This window comes from Acomys minous (assembly GCF_964271855.1).
Source record: "Acomys minous genome assembly, chromosome: 1".
Taxonomy (NCBI): domain Eukaryota; kingdom Metazoa; phylum Chordata; class Mammalia; order Rodentia; family Muridae; genus Acomys; species Acomys minous.
In genome coordinates, this window is record NC_140483.1 from 88,106,995 (window position 1) to 88,132,171 (window position 25,177).

At 50.0% G+C, this 25,177-nt stretch overlaps 1 protein-coding gene across 6 annotated transcripts in view; it reads right to left on the bottom strand.

Moving 5' to 3' along the window:
* The window catches only part of PAX5 (paired box 5), a 185,707-nt gene that overhangs the window by 134,116 nt on the left and 26,414 nt on the right, over positions 1 to 25,177 (bottom strand). For all 6 annotated transcript variants that reach the window (XM_084778246.1, XM_084778244.1, XM_084778242.1 and 3 more), the window contains 2 exons: positions 24,496 to 24,560; positions 21,094 to 21,222 (listed from right to left, as the gene is read on the bottom strand). In XM_084778246.1, the coding sequence (XP_084634372.1) occupies positions 21,094 to 21,222; positions 24,496 to 24,560 (194 nt within the window). The remainder of the gene's footprint in view (positions 1 to 21,093; positions 21,223 to 24,495; positions 24,561 to 25,177) is intronic.

Here is a 25,177-nt window from a genome sequence, read left to right on the forward strand (position 1 = left end):
AGGCACTGTCTGCACTCGGGGGGGGGGGGGGGAATGGGGGAAGCAGCATAAATAAAGCTGGCATCTCTGAGGGAAGCCGTTGCTGTAGCTGGCCCAGGGCTGAGGCTTGGAGGTGGGACAAGGAGCTTCAGGGCTCTCTACACCACACAGAAATGACAGCCCATCTTCCAGCCACCAAAGTCATCACATCCTGACTCCCCAGTCTCTGTCCCAGGGAGCCGGTCCCTTATCTGATCTTATCAATACATTCACAGCTTGTCTCAGATGCCTGGTCCTTTATGGTCTGGCCACAGTGTGGAGACCCTGCTGGAGGCTGGAGCCAAGACATCTGCCCAGGCAAGCAGGAACATCAGATTGAGGTGGGGGGAGCAGAAGGATGGCTACCCACAGAAGTGGCAGGTACCAGAATGTTAGGAAGGACTGTCCTCCTCTAGAAGTGGTGGCTGTCAAGGGGTAGGCAACAGGAAGGCCTCCAGTGGTCCCTATCAGAGACCCTGGCTCTCTCAGCAAGATCCACAATTGCTCACAGCTGATGTGCCCTTCCTGGGCCTGACTGCTCCAACTTCAGCTCTGCATTTCCTTACTTTTTCTTGAATCCTTATTTTCGTGTGTGTGTGTGTGTGTGTGTGTGTGTGTGTGTGTGTGTGTGTGTTTATGTAAACATATGTATGCATGTTTTCATGTATGTGGTAAAGCACATGAATGTGTGTACATGTGCTTAGGTAAGCCCAAGGTTGATATGGGGAATTTTCCTTGATTGGTCTAATACTTTTATTCTTTGAGGTGGGGTCCCTCAATCACACCTAGAGTTTGCTTGTCTGACTAATAGCTTGCTCTGTCTCTCTGTCTGCTGTGGTTGGAATGGCCAGCAAACCGCCACAGCCATTCACTGTTTACATGGGTTCTGCGGGTCCAAATTCCAGTCCATTGGCTTGCACAGCAAGTGCTTTAACCATTGCACCATCTCCTCTGCCCCGCACTCTCCCCTCTCTCTTCCATTTCAGTCACGCTGGCCTCCTCAGTGCTCCTCAGCTATGTCAAGTATACCCTGCCTTTGTACTTAACTGTCCCAGAACTTTCTCAGATACTGTTTGGCTCATTCTTTGTTTTGTTTTTGTTTTTTAGCTTCTGCTCAAATGTCATCTCTGTATGACAGGGCTCCCATAAGACAGCAAGTCCCCACGGGGCATACACACCTTTAATCCCAGCACTCCGGAAACAGAGGCAAGTGTGGTCTACAGAGCAAGGCTACACAGAGAAACCCTGTCTCAACCCCTCCCTAAAAAAAAAAGACAGCAAGTCCCCACCCACAATGCACTCCTTAACTCCTTCCTAGTTTTGCTGTCTTGTTCAGTAGATTGCCACTCTTGTGTGCAAGTACTTCTGCCTGTCCCACCCTTTACTTCGTCCCTGTCACTTAGACCTAGGACAAGGCCAGTACAGAGCAGGCACACAATACACACTTGTACGGTGAATAAACAAACGTGGAACCAAACAACACAGCTGCTTCCTGGTGGCCTCCTGCAGGGATATGGCCTCTCCCTTCCTAGAGGTCTCAGGCTTTCATACCCAGCACAAGGTTCCACTGGTGGAACTTCTGAAGGGAAGAGGATTGCCAGGCCTTGCCCACTGCTGAGACCACAACACCACCACAACACAAGGAGCCTGCCAATGGGTGACTCTCTCTTCAGAAGGCTTGGCCTTGCAAGTGTTAAACTGACAAAGATCTAGCTTTTGGGTGCAAGCTCTCGCTGTGTGACCGTCTATGTACCTTGCCTCATCTGTGTGCTGGGGTCAACAAAGCACAACAAGCAGACTCTAAACAAGGGAGCGCAGCAAGGACTCTGGGGTCATTCAGTGAGAACAGGAAAAAGAAAACTATTGTCCAGACCATGGGGGAGGAGGATGAGCCTGGTGCCCTCCACCTATAATCCCCCACTCTGAAGGATGATGAAGGACTGAAAGTTAAGGTGAGCCTGGGCTACCAAGTGACAACACCCTGTCTCAAAAAGTAATTAATTACTTTAATTAATTAAAGTTAGAAAGCTAGGTGTGGTGGGCCATGCCTGTAATGTTAGCACTTAGGAAGTAGAGGCAGGAGGGCCAAGGGTTCAAGGCCATCCTCCTGGGCTATCTAGTAAGTTCAAAACCAACTTGGGGGCTACATGAGACTCTGTCTCTAAATAAATGAACAAATAAAATGACAAGATACACAGAGGAGGCTATACTGAATCCGGTAGTTCAAGCCTTTGTTGGCTTCTGGAGTCAGGGAAGGCTTCTTGAAGGAAGGTGATAATACTCCAACCAGAGTTGGATTTGGAAGCATGAGCCAGGAGGCTGAGGGGATCCTGGAGACTAGATGTGTGTAGAACAGACATGAGCAGGGTGATGCTCACTCACTGAGATGCCCTGGGAGTCCAGCAACTTTCACCACCCACATATAACTCAAGTGACATGCTTTTTTGTCTCCACAGTACAGACCTGGCACACAGTACATACCCAGCATAGGAAGTTTTTGTGCGTGCATGTGTGCATGTGCATGTATGTGTGTATGGTGTGGGGGGGAGAGACACAGTCTTGCTTAGCCAAGGATAACCTTGAACTTCTGACCCACGAGTGCTGAGACACCAGGTGCGTGCCACCACATCTGGGTTAGGTGGTTCTGGGAATTGAACTAAACCCTACTGCGTGCTAAGCAGTTCCTACAAACTAAGATACATCCCCAACTGTTCTGTTTTGCTTTTTAAAAGTAAAGAAAAGAACTTGCAGGATTTCCCATAGGAAAATATCAAAGAGAGACCTTTTGTTGCAATGGTCTTCCGTGTTTATGTATGGTGTCTGGTATTTGCATGTATATGCTCACATGTGGCTGCAGTCAAAGGAAAATGTTGACTGTCTCCTATTGTCCTCTACCTTACAGTTTGGGATGACCTCTCACTAAACCTGGAGTTCAGGGATTTAGCTAGAGTCACTGGCCAGCAAGCTCCAGGGGTCCTCCTGTCTCCGCCTCCCCACACTGAAATGACAGGCTTCCTATGGGTTCTTAGGTCGGTGCTGGGGATGTGAATTCAAGTCTTTGTGCTTACATGGCAAGTGCTTTAGTGGCAGCTGTCTCTCCAGCCCTGTGCAAGTGGCTTTTTAATAAGAGTAACGAAACAAAAGGTTTGGGAGGTCTGTGGATCACTGTCACTTTGGAGAGGACGTTAAGACAGTGAGTGACAGGGACCAAAGGTGCCACAAAGCAGTGTGATTCAGGAATGCCTGCCCTGTACTGCCAGGCTTGGTGAGTCTTGGAACCCTGGCACAAGGATGAGATTAGGGAGGTAGGAAGGTCAAGGTCACCCACAGCTGTGCATCAGGCTAGAAGCTGGGGTAGCCTACTGTCTCAAAAAATTTGTCCTGAATCCCATGTATCTTTAAAATGACATATTAAGCCATTGGGTTGATGGAAACTGTGTGTAAATATCTGGGCCAAGAGCCTACCTCTGTTTTACTCAGACCCACAAAACCTTGGTGTTTTAATATCTACTGACTCCCAAGAATACAGCCACCATATAAATAGAGACAAGATGGTGCCTTGCACTGGCTAGAGTTTTATCAGGACATGTTCACAGTTTCAGAAAATCAGTTTACTGATGGTGGCACTGCCAAAGGCATTGATATTGCCAAAACCACAGCTGTCTGCACTTGAAGCTGCTGGATTCACACTAAGAGTAAGTGCTCACCACCTCCTCCTGTCGCCTGGCGCAGCCATACCTGAGAACTTACTTAATGAAGTACACAATTCACAATTTACACCCCTTCTTGTTACGGTGGGGACATTGTATTACTTTTTAAGGTGATGTGTGTTGGTAGGTTCTCTTTCATCTGAATTTCACTTGAGGGCAGCAAAGAAAGTACTACATCACAGGCTGGAGAGATGGCTCAGAGATTAAGAGCACCGGCTGCTCTTCCAGAGGTCCTGAGTTCAGTTCCCAGCAACCACATGATGGCTCACAACCATCTATCATAAGATCTGGTGTCCTCTTCTGGCCTGCAGGTGTACTTGCAGGCAGAACACTGTATTCATAGATAAATAAATGTTTAAAAAGGAAAAAGAAAGAAAGCACTGCATCACTTTCAGCACCACGAGGAGGTACAGGGCTGAGGGGATGTAATGTGGGTTGGGATGAGTGATTTCCCAGTCTTTTCTGGTCTTACCATTTGGAACTATCCCCTACTGTGGACAATTTTCGCCATCTATCCAACTGAGAAAGGGCTACCTCAGGGACACAAATTCTCCAGAAGCTGTTTTAGGGACAGAAGACAGGTGCCAGAAACAGCTCTAAAACAGCAAACAGTAAGATAAGGAAGAATGGGAGCCCGCCTGCTCCTAAAAGGCAGGGAAGGCGCAGATCCTCCGCTTTCCTTTTCAGAAAGCCATTTCCAAAGCTGGTTTGGTGGTACATGCCTGCGTCCCCAGCACGCAGGAGGGAGAGACAGGAAGGTTAAGAGTTCAGGGTCATCCTCAACTACACGAGAACTGGTGAAAAGAAAAGAGAAGAAAGGAAGAAGAAACGAAAATGATTTCTTAAGTCCCAAAATCCTGTTAGACTCAAGCTAAGAAGGGTTTGGGTTCTCCCTGAGCTGTTCCTCCCTGTCAGCTTTCCATAGGCAAGTTCAGAGGGCAAAGCCAGAGGAGAAAATGACACCCTGAAAATTACACATCCCTGTAATCCCTGCTGAGAGGGCTGAGGCAGGAGGATCAGGAGTGAGTTCAAGACAGCACAGACGTCCATGAGAGCCTGTCTCTAGAACAGAACCGATGACTGGAAACATCAGCTCACCCGCTGTCCTGCAATCGTGGACAGTGATTGTGGGGTTACAAGAGCAACAGGGGTAGAACTAAGGAGAGACAGTAAGAGAGACCAAGGGGTCGGAAGGTACTGCGCGCTATCTATGCCAACCACTTGGTTTGTGTCCAGCCTTCACCTTACTGTGGCCTTAGACTGTTGATTTAGCTGCTCCAAGTTCCCATCTACAGAAATGAAGATGGTAACAGTCCTTATGCTTCTGCGAGCTGCTGTAAGCACTCCTGTCACACAGAGAGCATGTCAATCTCACTGTCCGCCCCAGAAAGCTGAAGAAGGGGAGTGGTTTGTTTCTAGTAGTCACAGTGCAACACCAGAGGGCTCTGAAGTAGAAACAGAGACCTGATCGTAGCCCCAAATTCCCTGATGATACCTCTCTTGTTCAGCTGGCTCTGAGAGTCTGGGTCAACTCGCTCGGTTTTTTTGTTTGTTTGTTTTTGTTTTTTTTATATATATAGTGAAACTGTGGCCTGGGAAGAGAACAGAATGTGATCAAGGTTCACACAGCAAACCTGTGCTCCTTTCTCGGTCCAGACTCCTTCTAGAGTTTACCCTGCTTTTCTCAGACTCTCTGTACACCTGTAAAAGAGGAGGTGGGGTGAAGGACGGAGGGAGGGAGGGGGAGAAGGAAACAGCCTGGTGTCTAGAACCACAGAGAAACTACGATTGCCTGCCGACTAGCTCACAGCTCCAAGCCAAGCCTTGAAGGCTTCTGAGATGCACCTCCAACCCTCTGTCCTCAGAACTCACGATCTGACAGAGGCTGAAAGAGCTCGCTCAAAGGCACCCTTCTCTGTGGGGGCAAAGAAAACTTCCTGTGGCAGGTGTCACGTCAGAAAGCACGGGGATGCAGACAGGGAACCCCGTGGGAGGCAGCCCATCTCCTCGCACAGAGCTCACTGGGTCTAAAAATAAGGGCCCTCAACTCCCCAAGCCACAGTACTGAGGAAGGGATGCCTTTTGTCTCTTTTGAAACAGCCGCCACCACAAAAAGAGACTGGAACTCGGGGTCATGGGGGAACCGGCACAAATCAACCAGGAAGACTGGTCGTCCAACAAAGAAGGTAACGCAATAGATTCCTATCCGGTTCTGCACTGTGTACCCCTTATCCATCCCGGCATCTTGGGCCAAGGCGGCTCGGAGCTGCTCTCCTGATCAGCCAGGCTCCGAGGTAACACTTGCTCTGTCCCTGGCGCCCCTCTGCTCAGTTCGCACATCATCTGCTCCGCTGCCCAGCTCCTGCGGCCACCGCGCCCCCGCCCGCGCCCCCCGGGGCGGCGGAAAGCTGGCATCCGTTGTTACCATAACAAACTCAATTGTTCTCAGCAGGGCCCCGGCAAATAAAGTCATTCATTACCGGCTTCTCCCGGCCACAGTGGGCTGTGCGGCAATCAGCGGGCCGCGGGCTGCCCCCTCGCGGGCCGAGACACGCGCCAGCGCCGTTACCTGCCGAGGCCAGCCCGCGGCGCAGCGGCCGCCACGCTGCGCCCCGAGGCCCAGCAGCAGCGGCGCCGGCGGGAACAGCTCCCGAACACCGATTAGTTTTATCTCGGAACGTCAATTGACTTGTCCTGATTGGCTTCCTGCCGCCAAATGTCAATTAAATTGCAAATGTTCAGCGGCGGCCCAGCGCGGGGCGCGATGGCGAGCCGCCCCTTCCCAAGGGCTCCCGGTGCTGCCGCGGTGGGTCTGATTTCTCTTTCCACACTGCGCGCCGCAAGGCCGAGCCATCCGGGCCCAGGAACCCACAGGCCAGGCCTAGGAGATGGAGGGAGGACCGCGGGTCGCCAAACAAGCTTGCCAGTACTTGCAGGAGAAACAGATCTTTGCTAAGTGACAGGGCTGGGTCTTGGGGTGGAACTTTTGGTGTGGCCTTTAAAAAAAAATACCCTTCTTGCTCCTTCTGTCTTGTTTTCCTCACCCACCAAAGCCCAGGAAGACCTGTAAGCTTGGAATCCTGCAGCCTAAACCCTGGGTTTTAGCGTGCTGGAGGAAAGGGTTTGAAGCAACACAGACAGTCGCCTGGTGCCAAGTCCTGTAAGGCACGCCCCCACCCCCGCCGCCACCCCCACGACCTTCTGAAGCAGATTCTGTTTGTTTGTTTGCTTGCTTGCTTGCTTTGTGTCAGCTGGGCTGGACCACATATGTAATCTGGAACTTCTGATTTTCCTGCCTCCACCCTCTGAGAGCAGGGATTCCAGATGTGCACCACATCTACCTTTTTTGCGTGTGGTTCTGGGGGTGAAAGGGGCTTCGTGGACCCAAGGCAAAGGAGGCACTATTTTTGTTGTTGTTCCCGTCTGTTTTGTTTGGTGACAGGCTTCCTCTATGCAGGCCTGGAGTTGGTGGTCCTCCTGCCTCCAACCTTCTCCTACTGGAATTGAACACAACCACTGAAAAAAGGACCACTCCTGAAAACGACACATCCGGCATCACCACTACCATCTCCAAGACAGTGACCTCCGGAGCACAAGGCAAGAACATTGTCCCAGAATTCCCAGAGGACAAGTGACCAGTCAGGCCTGAGCTCTTCCAAAAACTTGGCTTCACTGTTCTTTGTTCCCACTTGACAAATGGCAAAACTCATCCGTGGGCAAGATCACAAAGCAGAAACCTAAGCAAGCTGCATTTACAGTAGCGTGGGTGCATAGAGCACTATCATTTGCAGAGCGCTTTCTTGTGCACTGGGGCACGCTAAAATTGCCAGGACTTTGGGGCAATCACTCTTTCTTTGCTGGTAAGGAAACAGAGCTGGGTGTGGTAGCACATGCCTGAAATCTCAGCCCCTGAGAGTCGAGGTGGGAGGATTGGAGGAGTTCAAGGCCAGCCTAGTCTACATGACAAGGAGGGGCTGTGGAGATGGCTCGGTGGGTAAGATTGCTTGTTCTTCAAATAAAAGGTTCTGAATTTGAATTCCTCAGCACCTTTGCAAAAAAAAAAAAAAAAACTGGAACATGGCTGTGTGTGACTTAACCTTAGCATCAGGTAGTGGAGACATGTGACCCTCAGAGCTCAATTACCTGTAAGTCTAGGCAAAAACAGTGAGCTTCCAGTTCGGTGAAAGGCCAGTCTCGAGGCAATAATATGGAGAGCAATAGAGAAAGACTCCTAATGTCCTCCCAGGGCCTCCCAGTGGGTATGCATGGGTGTGGGCACCTGCGCACTCACATACTTGTACCACAGACAGACACATATGCCATATACACGCCTCAGTGACACACCCAAAAGAAGAAAGGAGGGAGAAGAAAGGGTTGCTCAAACTCAGCAACAAGGGCATGCCGAGGCCAGAGGGCCCTGAGTCCGTCCGGGTGCCCCCAGCCCTACCTCAAAGAGGCCCTGCACAAGAACAGCTCAGGCATGGGCTTGGCTCTCACCCCTTTCCCTTCCTGAGGGAGCCAAGAGGAAGACATGAAAAGTCGATCTGGAAGATTCTCTGGGCCACAGGGAAGAACTGGAAAGGATGTCCAGAAAAGAGCCATTTGCCAGAGGGGTGATGCCTTAGGCCCGAGAGGTTTTGCTGTTTGCCTGTCCAGTACACCTCTCCCTGGACCTCTTCTGTCTGCCTCCCTAAGGTTGCCTCTTGAGAGAGCGCTACAAGGGTTCTTAACTGATCGAATGTCCAGCATTTAAAAGATACAACCCTGACCAGTCGTCCTTTGCAGAGGAGAGATGTTCACTGAACAAAAGTGCCATTCAGAAGTGCTGGATAGAGTCTGTGTCTCAGAGAGAAAGGAAATGAAAAGAGAAGGTGGAGAGGGAGGGAGGGCATGTGGGAGAGAGAAGAGGGGACCAGGAGCTAGAAGCCAGGAGCTAGAAGACGTGTCAGGCTTCCTGCATCCAAATGGGGAGGGGGAGCCTGTTAGGGCAGGACCACAGCTAAATCACACAGCAAGGTGGTGCTGAAACCAAACCAGGAAACCCGGCTTCTCCATCCGTGTGTGAGTGCACAACCTACAGAAGACACCCCCCACCCCCCACCCCCCCGCCCGCACAGCCTGATCAGTTGGGTTTCTAAAGCATGGAGCTAAAATGGGGGCTGGAGGTATGGCTCAGCTGGCACAGTGCTTGCCAAGCATGAACTTTCCCTAGCACTGGGAAAGGTCTATGTGCATTATATAAACTGGGTGTGTGGCACACCTGCAATCCAGGTAACCCTGGGGGGGAAATCCAAAGCTCAAGATCACCCTGGGGCTACAAAGCAAGATCAAGGTCAGCATGAGCTACACCGGACCCTGTCTATCTCAATCAGTGAATAATCTCTGATTGGTCCTAGCATTTTCTTCTGAACCTAGCCAGAATAATCCTATTAAGCTGATAAACCATTTTTAAACAAGAGAGAAAGCCAGACATGGTGGTACATGCTTGCAATCCTAGCACTTGGGAGACTGAGGCTGGAGGATCACTGTGAGTTGGAGGCCAGCATGGCTATATAGTGAGACCTTGAGAGAAAAATAACAGGACTGGGCAAGAGAACAGGAGATATAGAAACGTCTCCTCAAGATGCTGTCAGGGAATCTTAGACTCAGGGTAAAACTGCTCTGCTCTGATATTAGAAAAACAATAAAAATCATTTCCTTCAGCCAGTGCTAATCGCATATCATAGGTAACATTTTGAGTTACCAAGAAAGACATGAAAAGCTTCCTTTTTATAGATTTATTTTTCAAAGTGATCAAGGAAAATACTCAGCTGAAAGCATACGCAGCCAGCAGCTAAAAAGACCAGGTAGGGACCCCATCCATCCATGGCGTCACACATGTACGTGACCAGCCAATGCTGACAGGGAAGTGTGCAGACCAGAGGGTTGCCAGAGAAATCTCAGAAATGGAGACCTCAGGGATAAAACAGGAGGGAGCCCAAGTGCAGCCTCAGAGTAGAACTGACACCACAAAAGTGGCCTTGAAGGCCCATACTGGACATAGCTGAAGACATGCCTATGAGGACACTCAGCCCTATACTGGCACTATCGTATTGTGACACTGAGAGGCAGACCAGAGGGGGCAGGTAAGGGTACACTGGAGCTAACTGCCCAAGTACGAGCCCCAAAGTTACATTGCCACACTCTGGGCTGAGCTGTGTGACCTTGGACAACTTCCTTGACCGCTCTGAATCTCTGTAAAATAAACTGTGATGAGAGTACCCGCTTGGTAAACTGATTGTATTAACTGCATTAGTCGTTTAAATGCCTGTCATCAAAACTTGTCAGCGCTGGTGATTGTACTGTTCTTATTGCAGCTCCTGGTCAGGGCGACAGTCCATCCACACTAGGAGCACATGCCTAGGCATAGGGCACACAGGTGTGTACATGTGCCTTAGGACAGAGGGCGCTCATCCCCTGAAGAATGGTCTTTCCAGCTCCTTTCTATGGGGCTTGGTAGCCCTGCTGGAGGCTTTGGGTTGGGCAGGAGACATGAGTCTACTGGGTGAGGCTCTGGGCTCCATTACTAAGCCTGCCCTTACTAACCAGCCAAACCCACGCCTCCTCAGACATCAGGACATGTTTGCTACCATGCACCAGGCCCTGAGCCGGGCACTAAGGGGACATGGTGACGGTTGCAGCCATGCTTCCCACCCCCATGGAGGGCACAGGCTTTGGGAACTAAGGGAAGATGAACAAGTGACAGATGTTTCGTTTTTATTAACACAGCTAGAAGGAACAGGTAGGAGGGGAGCCCTCTTCGTGCAAGTGACAATTAAGCTGGACCCTGAAATCATGGAATGTCACCTGGCCTGTTTTGGGGCAAGGACGGGACGCAGCACCGTAATGAAGGGCCTTGGGAGTCTCCCCAGCACCTCACGTGCTGCAGTCCATCCCTGGGGCTCAGCTTGCAGGCACAGCTGGTACCTTTGTTTACTTGTGGGGAAACTGAGGCTCTTGTGTGACTCCCAAAGTCACAGTAGTGATGGGCGGAGTTAGCAGTAGACCCCAGGTTGCCTGACTCTGACCCAGCTGAGTGACGTCAGCGGGAAAGTGCAGGTGATTCTGAGGAACTGCTACAGGCGCAGTGGTTTGATGAGACCGGGGAAGAAAAGACGGCGGCGAGGAGCAAGGAGGCCTTAGGAGTCTCAGGAGGCAGCCAGCTTTGCTAAGAAGTCCCAAGAGCTGTGGAGGGCAGTGTGTCAACGTGAACCGTTAAAAACTCCTCTGTGGACCAGGGATCAGAATGGCATTGCAGAGGAGGCATGCCATGTGACCCTTTGGAGAAATCAGGAGGCAGAGACCAGTGAGGAGCCATAGCAACAGTCCAAAAGGAGAGGAGAGAATGTTTGGACTAGTGCAGTAGCAGTGGCGATGGAAAGAAACAAGGAGGCTGAGGAAGCAGTTGAGACAGAGACACAGAGTCTTCAAGCAGACATCTACCAAAAGCCGCCTTCTGTGTTTACAAGCCTGAGGAGAGAGGACAATGAGAGCCCTGCCCGACAGTCCCTAAGGACACACCCTTCCTCTCCCCTGCAACCCAAAGCATTTTTCCAATCGGACATTTTATTTAAAAACCAGCACAAGATTTGCTGAAATACATTTCCTATGAGAAGTGACACGCCCACAGTCATACAGCTTAAAAAAAAAAAAGAAAGAAAGAAAAAGAAAGAGCCAGAATGGAACTCCAACACCAGCATTGCCCCTGAAACACACCACCAAATATGCAGGCCTTAAGGTCCAGATGCTCATTTAACGTGAGGGAAGTAAGACTCAGAAAGCAGTGACTTGCCCAAGATCACGCATCAAGTAAAGGCTCAGGGTAGACCTGGGAATTCTTAGGTTTGTGTCATGCCGTCTGGGCCACGAGGTAAGAAAAAAGATGGGAGTTATTCCAACAGCTTCCCCTCCAGCAGAGACGTGAGACTACTCAGATAAGTGGTCAGCCTACCCCAGTATGACCCTCTGGCCCAGGAACAAGCCTACCAATTCACAAATGGCCAGTACCTACTGCCTTGGTACCCTAGACAGCAACTAAGCTGTCCTGGGTCAATGGTGCCACCTGGTGGTTGGTGCTGGGAACTCCCAATCCCTCCTCAATCCCTTTCCCCAAGGGGCCACACCTCTCTCTGTTTGCTCACAGCTCACCTGATCTCTACTACAAGCAATGTCTCTCACACCATTATCTCTTTTCTAACTTATTTTAGTGCATCTTCCTTCCATGGCACACCTCAGCTTCCCTCAGGATGAGCCCTTTCTCTCCAGCAAATGAAATGTATGCCAGTGAAATGCAGACTGTGTCTAAGTGGAATTAGACGTATGCCCAAGCACACGTTGTGCACACACATGCATGTGAGTCACTCCCCCCACCCCCGCCATTCTAGAAATACCCAGAAGCCCGTATGTAATCAGAGCAAAAAAAAATCTCCTTTCAGATCTGCTTTTCGTCTAGTACCGGGTGTCAAGATAAATACTAAAGGCACTTTCTTATTTTATTATATTTCATTCCCAATCAATATCATGGCTGAATTTTCTCCCACCAAAAATATACCCAGGGGAGAGCCTGCAAGCTAGTGCAGAACTGAACTGGGAGAGGGGATGGGTGGGTCGGTCCCCAGCTCTGAGGGAGCCCGGAAGGAAGCAAGCTGGAGGGAAGTTAGACCTCCAAGCCTGTGAACACTCTGCTGGAAATATGAACAACTTAGTGGCCACACGTCTCTGTGGAAGCCAGAGCCTGAGAGAAGAGTCCAAAACTACACATCCACTGTGTGAGAGGATCACCGAAGCCCGGGTGTCCGGCCACTCACTCCCAGTCATGAACGAGAGACACTAAATCAAGCCACATCGCTGCTCTTCCTGTCTGTATGACAGGCACGAACCCCCAAGGTGTAGTCTGGAGGCCCAGAGGGTTCCCAAACCTTCAGGGGGCTGTGAGGGTAGAACTATTTCCACTCCAATGTCACAGTGTCATTTGCCTTCACTCAAACAGTGGAGTTTTCCAGAGGCTAGGGTGTGTGACACTATGACAGTGAGTACAGGGGCATCCTTGTGGCTCTAGTGATTGCCTGTCAAACCATACACTGCAGAAACTTGCGCAGGTGTAAACAGTACCACTCCCGCCAAATTGTCAGTTTAGAAAACAGCACTTATTGCAAAATAATGTGTTACTCGTTTGTTACTGTTTTAATAAATTAATAAATAACTTAATTTTACCCACTTTAATTAGCCCAATAAGTTAATTAGTTCTTAATTTTTAAATCTAAAGCGGTCCCAATACCCAAAATTTGAGAGCTGCTTGTCATATCCCTAGGCTCCCCTTAACACAAATTCAGTGGATGGGAGCTAGGGTCTGGGGGAATACAACAGGCTTCAGCTAAGCAGGTATGTAAACAGTGGGGGATTGGGGGTGGTTGGTGGCTCTGGCTCCCACGCAGGCTCCCCCTCATTGAATCAAACTGAAACCAAGGGACCTGAGCTGGGAGGAACTGAAACCTGGCCCCCTCAACCCATGGGACAGGACCCAAGCCTGAGGGGAAAGGCCCATGAAGGCCCACAGGAGACCACCTGGATGCCTCACTCAGGAGCCCCTTGCAGTTGGCTGCATGGGTCTCAGCTGACGTGCTTGTGGCTTCAACAGCTGGACAAGGAAGAGCAGCCAAACAGACTTGGAACTAGACATTCGGTCCTTCGCACCTCTGTGGCTCCTACATGTCCTTGGGTGATGCCAGGGCTTCATGCCCTGGGGAGTATAACTCACATGATGTCAGCCACACTGTTCTGGGCATCTGCACCGTGCTTCCTTGGCCCTCAGACTTCCCAAACCACCCACTTCTGACCTGTGCTGGACTGCCCACACCCCTGAACACAAGGGTGCACATGCTTGCATACAAGCATACATTGCTGCTCCTGGGACCTGCCACCCATGGCCTTGGACTAGACAGAACTCCTATCTCTAGGGCCCAGGCTCAGATTCTAGGTTCTTGGGGTTTAGTAACTAGCACAGCTGAGGTGCTAGAGCAGGCTGAGAGCAGCCACCCAGAAACCCAAAGGGTGGCCACCACCCAGAATCCCAGATCTGACTTCACCCTGGATGAAATCATGACCTCCAGCCAGCCCACTGCCACCTAGCAGCAAGTGAGGACCTTTGTCATGGTTCTTGCCTTGACAACAAGAGAATCCAGAGAAGAGGCCATCTAGATGAGGGTACAGAACACGCCCCACAGGGTCAGAAAAGTTCCTACAGGTGCCACAACAAAACGGCAGCAACAACCTGCGTGCCCTCTAAAAGCTACTGTGAGGGTGGGTGCCTCCTTATAGGCCAAGTTTGTTGCTTTCCAGGGCTTCATACTGACCCTGGAAGCATCCATGGGCTTAGAGAGTTGTGAAGGTCAGAGGGGCCAGCACTGGGCCACATAAGGGAGTGAGCTGGCTATAGACAACCCAGACAGCTTGGCTAAGCAGCTTCTTGAGCAGGCTCTGCCAGATGGAGGGTGCTGCTGCGTGATGGCAGAGAACACTAGTGGCCTGGAAGTGCCAAGCAGTGAGAGGGGAAATAGGAAGGAAGCCACAGTTGGGAGGTCAGAGCTCATGGTGAAGTGTCCCTGAAACTCAGTGGAGGAGCTCTTAATGCCACAATCCGGTACCTTATGGGTAAGGTCACAATGGCTCTTCACAGTAAGGACCACAGAGGATAGATATCAAGACTTTTCTGAGAATCAGATCTTCTAGGTTTTCCCATCTGACCCACTTGGACTCTTCTTCCATCCCAGCCTCATTTCTTGTCTGCATGATGACCTTAGGGGTGGGGGTGGGGGGTGGAGGTCGGGGACATACCATAACCTCCTAGCTGCTCTCCCTGACATGAGCTGGAGACCCCTGGAGACACCCAGCCCTCCAGCCCCAGGCGCTCTGCTTTTGTCCCCTTCCCCAGAGGACACCATCTGGTGTGTACTCCGCACCTCTCTCCATGGAAAACTGAGGCTTGCTGGGACCTTGTTTTTTTTTTCCCCTCCTCTGATGGAGAGTAAGAAACTGGGGTCCTGAAGGAAAAGAAAAAGGACATGGAGTGGCCTCTGGTTTTGCAACCGACACCTGGGGGCACTGTTGTTCAGCCCAGATGCCCATAGGCTCCCCCAGCTTGTCCTCCAGTCCTCCTCCCATTCCTTCAGTAGCCCCCCCAACCCCCAAGCCCTGACTGTTATAAACAGGAAAGCGGTGGTGGCCTGGTGGCCGGCAGGCCTGTGAGTTTCAGCTGCCAAACAGCTTGAGCTGTGGCTGAGCCTGCTACCATGCCCTGAGCCTGGCCTCACCTCCCAGTCCCTAGTGGCCATTTATTTAGCATGTATTTAAACCCCTCCGGAAGCCACTTCCTTTTAACCTCATGATAATCCACAAGGCTCTTGCCACCTGTCCTTTCCAAATGACAGAATACAGGTCCAGAGACCAGGTTACTTGCCCAAGATCTCAGCACACGAAGTCCTCAGACCATTCCACCTCTGGCCTAGAATGTCCCCACAACCCATGTCACAGCCTCAGCATCTCTGGGAGACAGGGCTCCCCTGAGATCATAGGCTTGTGAAAGCTTGGGGCAAGATTTACGGGCAAGGTCTGCCACTAACTCCTGATAAAACAGCCCTGGCTACGCCCATGCCCATTTCTTCTGGGAAATCTGACAATTAGTTCCCCTACTCTGCTCCATCCTCTGCCCAGAGTGCAGGAAATATGTCCAGAAAGACAGAGAAACCAGAGCTCACCAACCCATGGCTTCAGTACTGAGCCCAGTCCTCTGTCTCCCTTCACAGCACAGTCCTACAGGGATTTTCTAGGCAGGGCTGAGCTGGGGGGCCTCTGACCAAATGACAGAAGTCAAGGTTGGTAATAAAGAGAGTGTGAAAAATAAACAGAATAGAAAAGAAAGTGCGTGGGGTGAGTAACTAATAGGAAGCAGGAAGCACACAGAACTAGGAGAAGCCAACATGAGAGGCACTCCCAAACAAAAGGCACACTAGAGATGCGAAACACCCCAGCAATGGGAAGAGACAGTTCTGAAAGAAGCCCGAAGCCAATGACCTCACAACAGGGTCACACTGAACGTGGCATTATTCTAACAGACTAGCACCTCAAGGTCCTGGCTGTCCTTCCTGGGCAGCAGCCTGTTTGCAGTGTGCCCTGGCTGGCTTGTCAGAAGCTTCTGGTCCAGCATCAACACAGGTGCTGGAGCTTTTGCCTTTCTGAGCTGGTGAAAAGGTTCTTATTCCACTGACCTCCTATATCCAAGGCCTTTCAAACTCAGGGGAGGCGGGGAGGGAAGGTCGAGGGGATCTGAATGGGACCAGGAAGAAGGCAGAAGAAGGCCTCGCTGGAGATCAAAGTTCCAGGAAGCAGCACAGGGGCTGTCCTTTCACCCGCAGCTGCTATGCACAGCCCTGCCTGGTCCTCCCAAGTCCAGCCTGCCAGCAGCTCCCTTGGGGCTTCCGGAGATGGAGGCTCCACCTGGGGCACTGAACCTTAGGCCCAGCAGAGTCTCAGGACCACAGCTTTCCCCATGAAAGGTCACAGGTGAGACCAGGGGACCAGGCTGCCTCTCCACAAGGTCCAACTCCTAAGCTGACAGTCCAGGCCTTCTCCCCAGGACTCTGGGGCATCTCTGTGAGCAACGGGTGAGGGTCTTTATCCAGTTCCATCACATGAAAGGCAGATTCAGAGCCAGGCAAGGCAGCAAAGGGGGAGTGAATAGAAGACTGCTTCACACTCTGCATGTCACAGAAGCACCAGCTGCCTCAGCTGTCACAGCCTCCAAATGCCACAGTGACCAAGACAGATGCCTTCTCTCACTCTTTTGTCCAAGCTTGCTCATACCTCTAGTGATGGGGAACTCACTACATTTCAAGACGATACTCCAATCCATGGTCCAGTCTGGCTTGTGTGTGGAAACTGCACGATAGGCTACCTGCTGTCTGGTCTAGCCCCCTTTAACCACCCCGGTTCTGTGTTCAGAATCCACAGGACCGATGCTGCTGCCTCGGCCCTAGAACTGTTCACTTGAGCTTTGAGTTGTAGCTCCAGGACTCTACTCAATTAGGGTTTTCTGTGGAGGCCCCGACCTGCTAAACATCAGTCCCATGACCGAAGATACCAGAGACACCATTTGCTTTCCTCATTAGTTAGGAGTTCTCTAAAGGCACGTGAGTGACCCATTCTACCAGTAAGCATTTATTAAGCACTTACTATGTGCTCCAAATTGGTCAATGCAGTAGCCATTAGCCTACTATGATAGATAAACACTGGAGATATGGCTAGTGCAACTGAGAAACAGTGTTACTGCGTATCTTAGGCTGGCCTCGAACTCACTGTACAACCCAGGCTGCGTCCAGACTCCCACATCAATCCACCAAGTGCTGAGATTGGAGGCATGTCCCACCAACCACATTTGTCTAAATTTTCAAATTTCATTTCATTTCAATTCACTCACAATGTAAAAACAGAAACCAGGTTGGTGAGGCAACTCAAAGGGATAAAGTGCCTATGGCTCAAACTTGATGACATAAATTCTACCAAAAACCCACATAAAAGCAGGACAGAAAAACAAGCTCCACAAAGTTGTCCTTTAAACACCATGTGACCCTGTGACATGTGCATGACCTAGCACAGAGAACACAAACACAACAGTAGCAATAATTAATCCACTTAAAATAAACAGCAAAAATTTGTTTAAAAAAGAGAAGCCACACAAAATAATCGCCCTCCTAACAAAATTTCATTGTTTTAAGAGGATTGACAGCATTTGATTTGAGGTTTCAGATACTTGGCATCCAAAGTGAAGTGTGTTGTGCATGTTAAATGCACACCATATTTCAACAGCTCTTTAGGGTGCAAGGGGTCCAAACCCGTGTTCTCATGTACGCTTGTGTGTCAACTCCTTTACCAACCAAGCTATCTCCTCAGCCCCTAATTTCATTTCTTTCTCTTTTTACTCATTATTGGTTTGGGGGTGGTGTTGGTTGACTATGTAGTCTGAGGCTGACCTCCCCCTGTGTTTCCACCCCACAGCTTTCGTCTTACTCTTTTGAGACAGTCTTGCTGTGTAGCCAGTCTGGCCTTGAATTCAGCCCCACCTTCCAGTGCTAGGAGGAGAGGAGACCTCAACCCCTGTTGTCCTTCTTGCTACTCTTTGATCTCCAGAAAGTGGTCAAGCACACACGTGGATTTTGTTCTGCTTCTAAGCATAGCTGGTGGGCACATTATTTCCACACCCACATTCAGCAAAGCGGTTCCTGAGCCTCTAAAGCCATTCTGTTTTCAAACTAAACTATCAGGGGCTACAGTCAGTCCTGAGCCACCCCAACATGTTTGCCACCTCTCTCCTGTGCAAGTCCTAAAGCTGACCTGTCTCTGCGTGTGCTCACTGGCGTCCCACACTAGACACACTCTCTTGTTTGACTGGCGTGTTCTCTCTCCTTAGCCCTCTGATGCATCTCCCGAGAAGAGCATACCTAGACCCTTTGGATCAAAACAGGCCCCTCTCTGCCTTGCTCACCACACCCCCAGGGAGGTGTCACCTCACACACTAGCCTTTGGAGGGACTCGGGGCTGTTAGTCTTGACCTCCTAGCCTGCCCTCTGCATGAGGTTGTATGCCATCACTGCCTCCCCGACCCTGAGGTCTGAGCAGGAAATGCCCACAGAGCAAATCCCAAGCCCAAGCTGGAGATGCTGGTGTACCAGGGAGCTGGGTGAAGGACCCCACAGGGAAGCCTCAGTTACATCGTGAAGATGTGGAGCAAGATAACACGGTTGTCTTCCTCCTGACCCTTGAGTACTCTTTTCCTGCTGAGACTTCCTGCTTACCATTCTAGAGACCAGCACCTTCCATATCCACAGTGTGATGCCCCTGCCATGCCCAGTCATTCTCTGTGTTGCCCTGGTTACCGGGTCATATTCTCTCTCCCTCTCCCCCCTCTCTCTGCACTCAAATGCCTGACCTCACCACACCCTTAACAGCATCCAACCTACTAGCCATGCTCTGTCGCCTGCCACTCTTTTTCATACCCACCAAACGCTCTACCCTGCCACAGGCAGATTCCCCCTCCCCCACTCCCCCCCCCCACACACACACAGCTCCTCTCTGGAGAATCAGGCCAGTGACAAGCCTCCAGATAATGCCAGGGGGTGAGACCTCAGGGCTCCTCAGGTCCTTTACTTCCCTTGTGACTGTCCATGTCACAGAGCATGCTGAAACCTTGGTTACCTTCTCAGATAAAGTGAGGGTGCTGGCTCTGCCCCTTCACTTCTCTTTGGGCCAATGCAAGGGTTCATAGGAATACAGAAGGAGGAGAAGAAAGGATGTGGAATCCTGGGCAGTGTCCCCCAATAGCAGGGCAGCTTTGAGAGGCTTCACTCAGCTGCACAGGCCCTCCCCGCCCACTCCTCCCAGCCCTATTAAACTTCCGAGACTATCAAGTCTTTCTATCTTAGCCTCCGTACCGTGGACTGAAATTTCACCCCAAGTCGTCTTAGGGTTCAAGACTCTACCAAAGGTTTCAGCATCCAGCCCTGCATCCACTTCTGAACATTCTTGTTTTGTTTTTGCTGTCTTTGAGACAGGCCCTCACCATATAACCCAGGCTGACTCTGGGCTCATGATGTTCCTGTGTCAGCCTCCCAAGCACTAGGATTATAGGCATGTGCCACCACATCCCAACTCCTGAAAGTTGTCCTCTGATCTCTCATGTACATGATGGCATCTGTTCACCTCTACCCATAAATAATAAATAAATAAATAAATAAATAAATAAATAAATATATTTAAATTAAATTAACTACTGAGCAGCCACCATACTCAGTAAATAAGCTCATCAACAGAACCTTCAGGATCACCAGGCACCGTCTGATCTACTGTGTCCAAACTGCCTCTTCTGATCCAAGACAGTGAACCAACGAGTCTCCCTAGCACCATGCCCTCCCTCACCAGAATCCGTGTTAATAAACATTAAACTAGATTTTTTTTTCTTCTTTCTCCAAAAATCTCTGCCTGAGTTTTTTTAATTGCAAAGGAGATATCTATAACCCAGTCCTCCATTGTGATCAAACACAGCCAGACACCAGCTTAGCACATCTGCTTAGAGTCCAGGTGACACGGAGAGAAAAGATGACACCATCCACTCCATAAACCAACAGAGATGGCGAGCCCACTGCCTCCCGCAGCAAGATGGCCCAGCAACCCACTGAGTTAAAGACTTCTGACATCTGTTCCAAAGTATGGGAGCAGGGGAGGAGGCAAGGCACACTCTGAGAGCCGTGGATCACGCCAACTTGGCCTACCACCACACAGGGGGGCTCCAGGCCCATCTCCGGTGCCCAGGGCACACAGACTCCAGGCCAATCCACCACTGGGCTGAATAAATTTTTGGGTTATAGATCTTGTGTCGTTAAGGCATATATCCATGAGAGCATATATCCTTGATATGACGCTGAGGAAGAACTGTGGCAACAAATAGATAATTAAATCAAATTTTCTATCACTCTGCTCCCCAGCCCTGAACCACAGCTCCATGGCTTACACACAGACACAGACACCCTCGCACACATGCACACATGCATGCACGCACATTTTTGGACTAAGGTTTTACAGACTCCCAGGGGGTCATTTCTCCTCTCACACTGGCTAATGCCAACCAGTGCCAGTGGCTCACCAAGTGCAAGGAGAGCAGGCAGTTACTGTAGCATGTGCCCCACACAGAGGTGGTATGTTCCAAGTGTTCAGGTAGCACAGGAGAAAGTTGTCATTTTTGTAGCCCCCCAGGAGGCCCCAACGCTCCTTCCTTTCAGTGCCAAGGGCAAAAATGAGATGGTCCCTTCTTTCCCTCCACACTCCATCATCACTTTCTCCACAGAGGAGTATTTCCAGTGCCTGTCCTGTTTTCCCAATGTGTTCCCCTCACTGCAGAACAAAGCAACAGCTGCCCTGCCTAACCACTCTCCTGCCTCCAAAACACACAAAGGAGACACTGGTGCTGAGCTAGGACCTTCTACACACAGCAGCCCTGGGTACCACATCGGTCTCAGGATTCTCTTACAGGCTGCAAAGCACAAGGCCACAATGGCTTTTCTCACCCAAGGAGTGAAGATGGGAAGAGACCAGCAACAAAAGAGTCCTAGTCAGGTGGCTCTCCATCTTCCTTATCTGAGAGGAAAGGACAGGGCCTTGGGAACTCTGGTCCTCCGCAGGTCAGGGTGTTGATCCGGCACTTTGGTTTGTACCCTCCATGAGTGCCCTTCGCAGACCCTATTTGGTCCATCCATGACAAGGATGCACAGCTGTCTCTTACCTTCATCCCTCTTGCGCTTGTTGGTGTCGGCACTGGGGGACGTGATGCCCAGGATGCCACTGATGGAGTACGAGGAGCCCGCAGAGTCTGTGCTCACCGACGACACCTGTGTCACGGAGCCTGTAGACACTGTAGAAGGAGAGGGGAGCCGGCCTGTCACAAAGATGCTCACTAGATACACTGGGCTGGGTACAACTGCCACAGAAGGGAAAGAGCCAGGTCAAGGCTACCTGCCCTGACCGATCAGAAAGAGATACAAGCACAGACGATGAAGGGAATTCGCTAAGATCTCAGCTAGTCCAAGGGTGAAGGAGACAGAGGACAGGGTGGGGAAGACACTTAGATGCATTCCTGAGTCATGTTCAATCTCTGCTTATATTCATACACACATACATTCAGACTCAGATACACACACACACACACACACACACACACACACACACACACACACACTAAAGTGTAATAAAAAGTATTGATGAATACTGGAGAATGATAACGTGTCTCCCACTGGTACTGTGTTCCTCCCCTGATCCTTGCAGCAGCTCAGGGTACTACTGATTGCTTCTGTTTGTCAAACAAGCACCGTTAGTTACACAAGGTGAAGTGGTTTCAAAGTGATCTGGCTAAGCAGCCCCGCACTTAGCCTCAGGTCTAAACTTTCCCTTCCTAGCAGTGAAAACAGAGGTGGTGACTTCTTGTAGTCAGGACCCCTAAATCCCTAAGAGTCAGGACGGGCGAGGACTTCAGCAAGTTTCACAGTGACTCATAGTTTAGAATCCAGGGGACCTTGGATGGCTTGATTTCCACTTGTGAGATGTGGGGGCTCTTCCTCCGTTCATGAAAACCAGCAGAGCACTCCTGCACACCTCCCCACGAGCAAGGAGCTGGAGGCAAGTAGAGCCTTTACTGTGCAGAGCAGGACGTGGCTGAGAGTGATAAGTCACTTTCCTTGGGGCAGAGACAGCACCCGGCTCGGCAGCTCTAGAGGGGACAGTGCCTTCCTGCTCACACTTGAGCTTGATTTTAGATCTTCCTTAAGAGACACCAAAGCAGAAATTGCTAACTTCTCCTTCCCTTCACCAGAAAAAGTTCCTCAAAACAGATTTATGGAAATCCCACACCCTCTTCTGTATTGAGGTGAAAAGTACAAAGAAATAAAGAGATCATTTGGCGCTTCAAACAACAGCCACATGGAAGACGGTTATGGCTGTGTCACTGGCAGAGCCAACGACACTTGCTTTCTGCAGTCACACTGGGCACAGGGAACCCAGGTTCCAGTTCTGACTTCACACATGACTTTAAACTAGTCACTAGCCTCTGGGCTCTAGTGTCCTCAGTGCTCAATGAGTCTAGAAACTATCTATATGAGGCTGTATGCAGTGTTAGTAGACATTGCTAGGGCAAAACGTATCACTCCCCTGAGTTACTGTGGAGTTATTCCTCTAACACTGCTGAGAGATAGTTTTACTTTCTTCATGCTACATGCACTGAAAAAGTTAAAGCCATAAGTGAAATCTCAGCCACAAACACCCTCTCACCCCACCAAGGAAAACCTCTTCAGGCTGCCACTCTCCTGCTATCCACCCAGACCTGTTTCCTGGGGTTGGGTTTTTGTTTTGCTTTGTTTTTTGTTTGTTTTGCTTTGTTGTTGGTTCTCTCTGTGTATGTGTCCCTCTGTCTCTCTGTCTCTGCCTGTGTCTGTCTGTCTGTCGGTCTCTCTCTCTCTCTGTGTGTGTGTGTCTCTCTCTCTGTCTCTCTCTCTGTCTCTCTCTCTGTCTCTCTCTCTGTCTCTCTGTCTCTCTCTCTCTCTCTCTCTCTCTCTCTCTCTCTCTCTCTCTCTCTCCACATTTTCCTACAGGACCAGAAACCCTTAAGAAAAGGACTTTTTGTCTGGCATTGGTCTTACACCCCAGGGCCTGCAGAACAGGGATGTAGCAAAGCATTTCTAACTGCAGCACTGAATGAAGAATGATCTTTAGGCAGGTAGGACTCTGTTTTACCTTCATTCATAGAGCCATCCTTAGAGAACCAGAAACACCAGGGAACACCTGTGTGACCCCCCCCCCACCCCGTACAACAGTAAGGAAACTGGTACTCAGAGCTGAGAGAGTCATCTGCTTGACTGGGTGAGCTGATGACAGAATTGGAACTTTAAGCCAGGCCTCTGCCAATTTTCTCATCACATGAGAACTCCAGGTTTTTATTTAAAGAAAGAATGGCAGTGGAAGTTGGAGAGACGGCTCATTGGTTAAGAACACTTGCTAATCTTCCAGAGGACCTGGGTTCAGTTCCCATATCAAATAGCTCATAATTGCCTATAACTCCAGCTCTGAGGGATCCGCTGCCCTCTTCTGGCCTACTCAAGTAAGCACACACACATCACACACACACACACACACACACACACACACACACACACACACACACGTTTAACTGGCAGTGATAAATGTGCTAGAACAGGGCAGGATCTGAGATGCAGTTCTGCGGAATTCTTGGGGTCTATGGCACCCAAACTTGATAAATAGTCACCTGCTTTCTCCCAGCAACCTAGAAGTATTTTTTTGTCCCAAGTGGAGAAGTGACTTGAGCTGGGCGTGGTAGCACACGCCCTTTAATCCCAGCACATGGGAGGCAGAGGCAGGCGTATCGCTGTGAGTTCAAGGCCAGCCTGGTCTACAAATCGAGTCTAGGACAGCCAAGGCTACACAGAGAAACCCTGACTTGGGGGGGGGGGGGGAAGGAACATGTCTTGATTATAAATGTCATCTTCAACTCCTCTTTGGAGAAGAAGCAAGAAAAAAGTCTAAACTTTTGAGTGTGGTGGATTAGGACTCCACCCTAGTGAGTCACGGTCACACTTCGACTTTCCCTGTGGACCTGGGAAACCCCACAGGAAACCCTCAACAGTTCGCAGACTACGAGAGAGCGAAGCGAGAGCAAAAGAGAAAAAAAGTTTGGGAAGTTTTGCTACATCTTCACTCAAGACTGCAAGTGCACAAAGAATTGCAGACGGCTGGTTATAGAAGGAAAAAAAACACATTCAAAACTACTTACTGACTAATGATGCAGAAAATGTTATGAATAAGTACCCCTTTCTTGATTTATTACTTTAATTATCTGACATTCTATAGACCCCCATTAGTGGATTTTTTTTGGCTTAGATTTCAATTTTCTGTCTCATGGTGAAAGCTATTTATCATAATAATCAGTAAAATTCAAAACCTTTTAGCAGTATTTATAAAATTCATTTGCCAGGTTCAGCCCTTGGAGAATGACAAAGAAGGAGCATTAGGACGCGTGCGAAGTGTTTTATGCAGAATTATCTGTCCATAAGAATGATTAAAAGTTCTTTAGAATATTTGGAGCCCATTAGATTTTCAAATTTTTTTTAAAAGTTCTTACCTATGCTGTGACTGGAAGCTGGGACCGGCTGGTTGGGGGGCTGCTGTACTTTTGTCCGAATGATCCTGTAGGCAGTTGGGGGAAAAAAAAAACAACAAATGGCTATTTACCATTGAGAAGGAAAGAGACGCTGAGGCTACGGTGTCACTCCCTTGAGAGAGAGCTTGCCTAGCATGAGCAACGCCTTGGGTTCCATCCCCAGCAAGTGCTAAGCTGCGTGTGGTGGGACACACCCATAGTCCCAGCATGTGAGAGGAAGAAGAAAAAACAACACAAGTTCAAAGTTGTGTGTGGTGTGCGTGTGTGTGTGTGTGTGTGTGTGTGTGTGTGTGTGTGTGTGTCCCCTAGCCAGTCCAAGCCTAGTGCAACAAACATGGAGTGTGGGGGACAAGAGAGCTTAGCTAGGTATGCAGAGACAAGAGAAAGGGGCAGAGTCAGGTGGGAGAGCAGGAGCCCAGGCTGGGACTTAGGAGTTCTGAGGAGTTTTCTCCCTGATTGTCTTTGGGTGGCTTTCACCCACAGTCCCTGACCTCAGTGTGTGTGTGTGTGTGTGTGTGTGTGTGTATGTGTGTGTGTGTGTGTGTGTGTGTGTGTGTTCTCTCTGTCACATGCCCCAGGGCTCCCTATGTTCCCAAGGCTATCCCTTAGACTCCTGATCTCCCTGCCTCTCCTACTAGGTGAT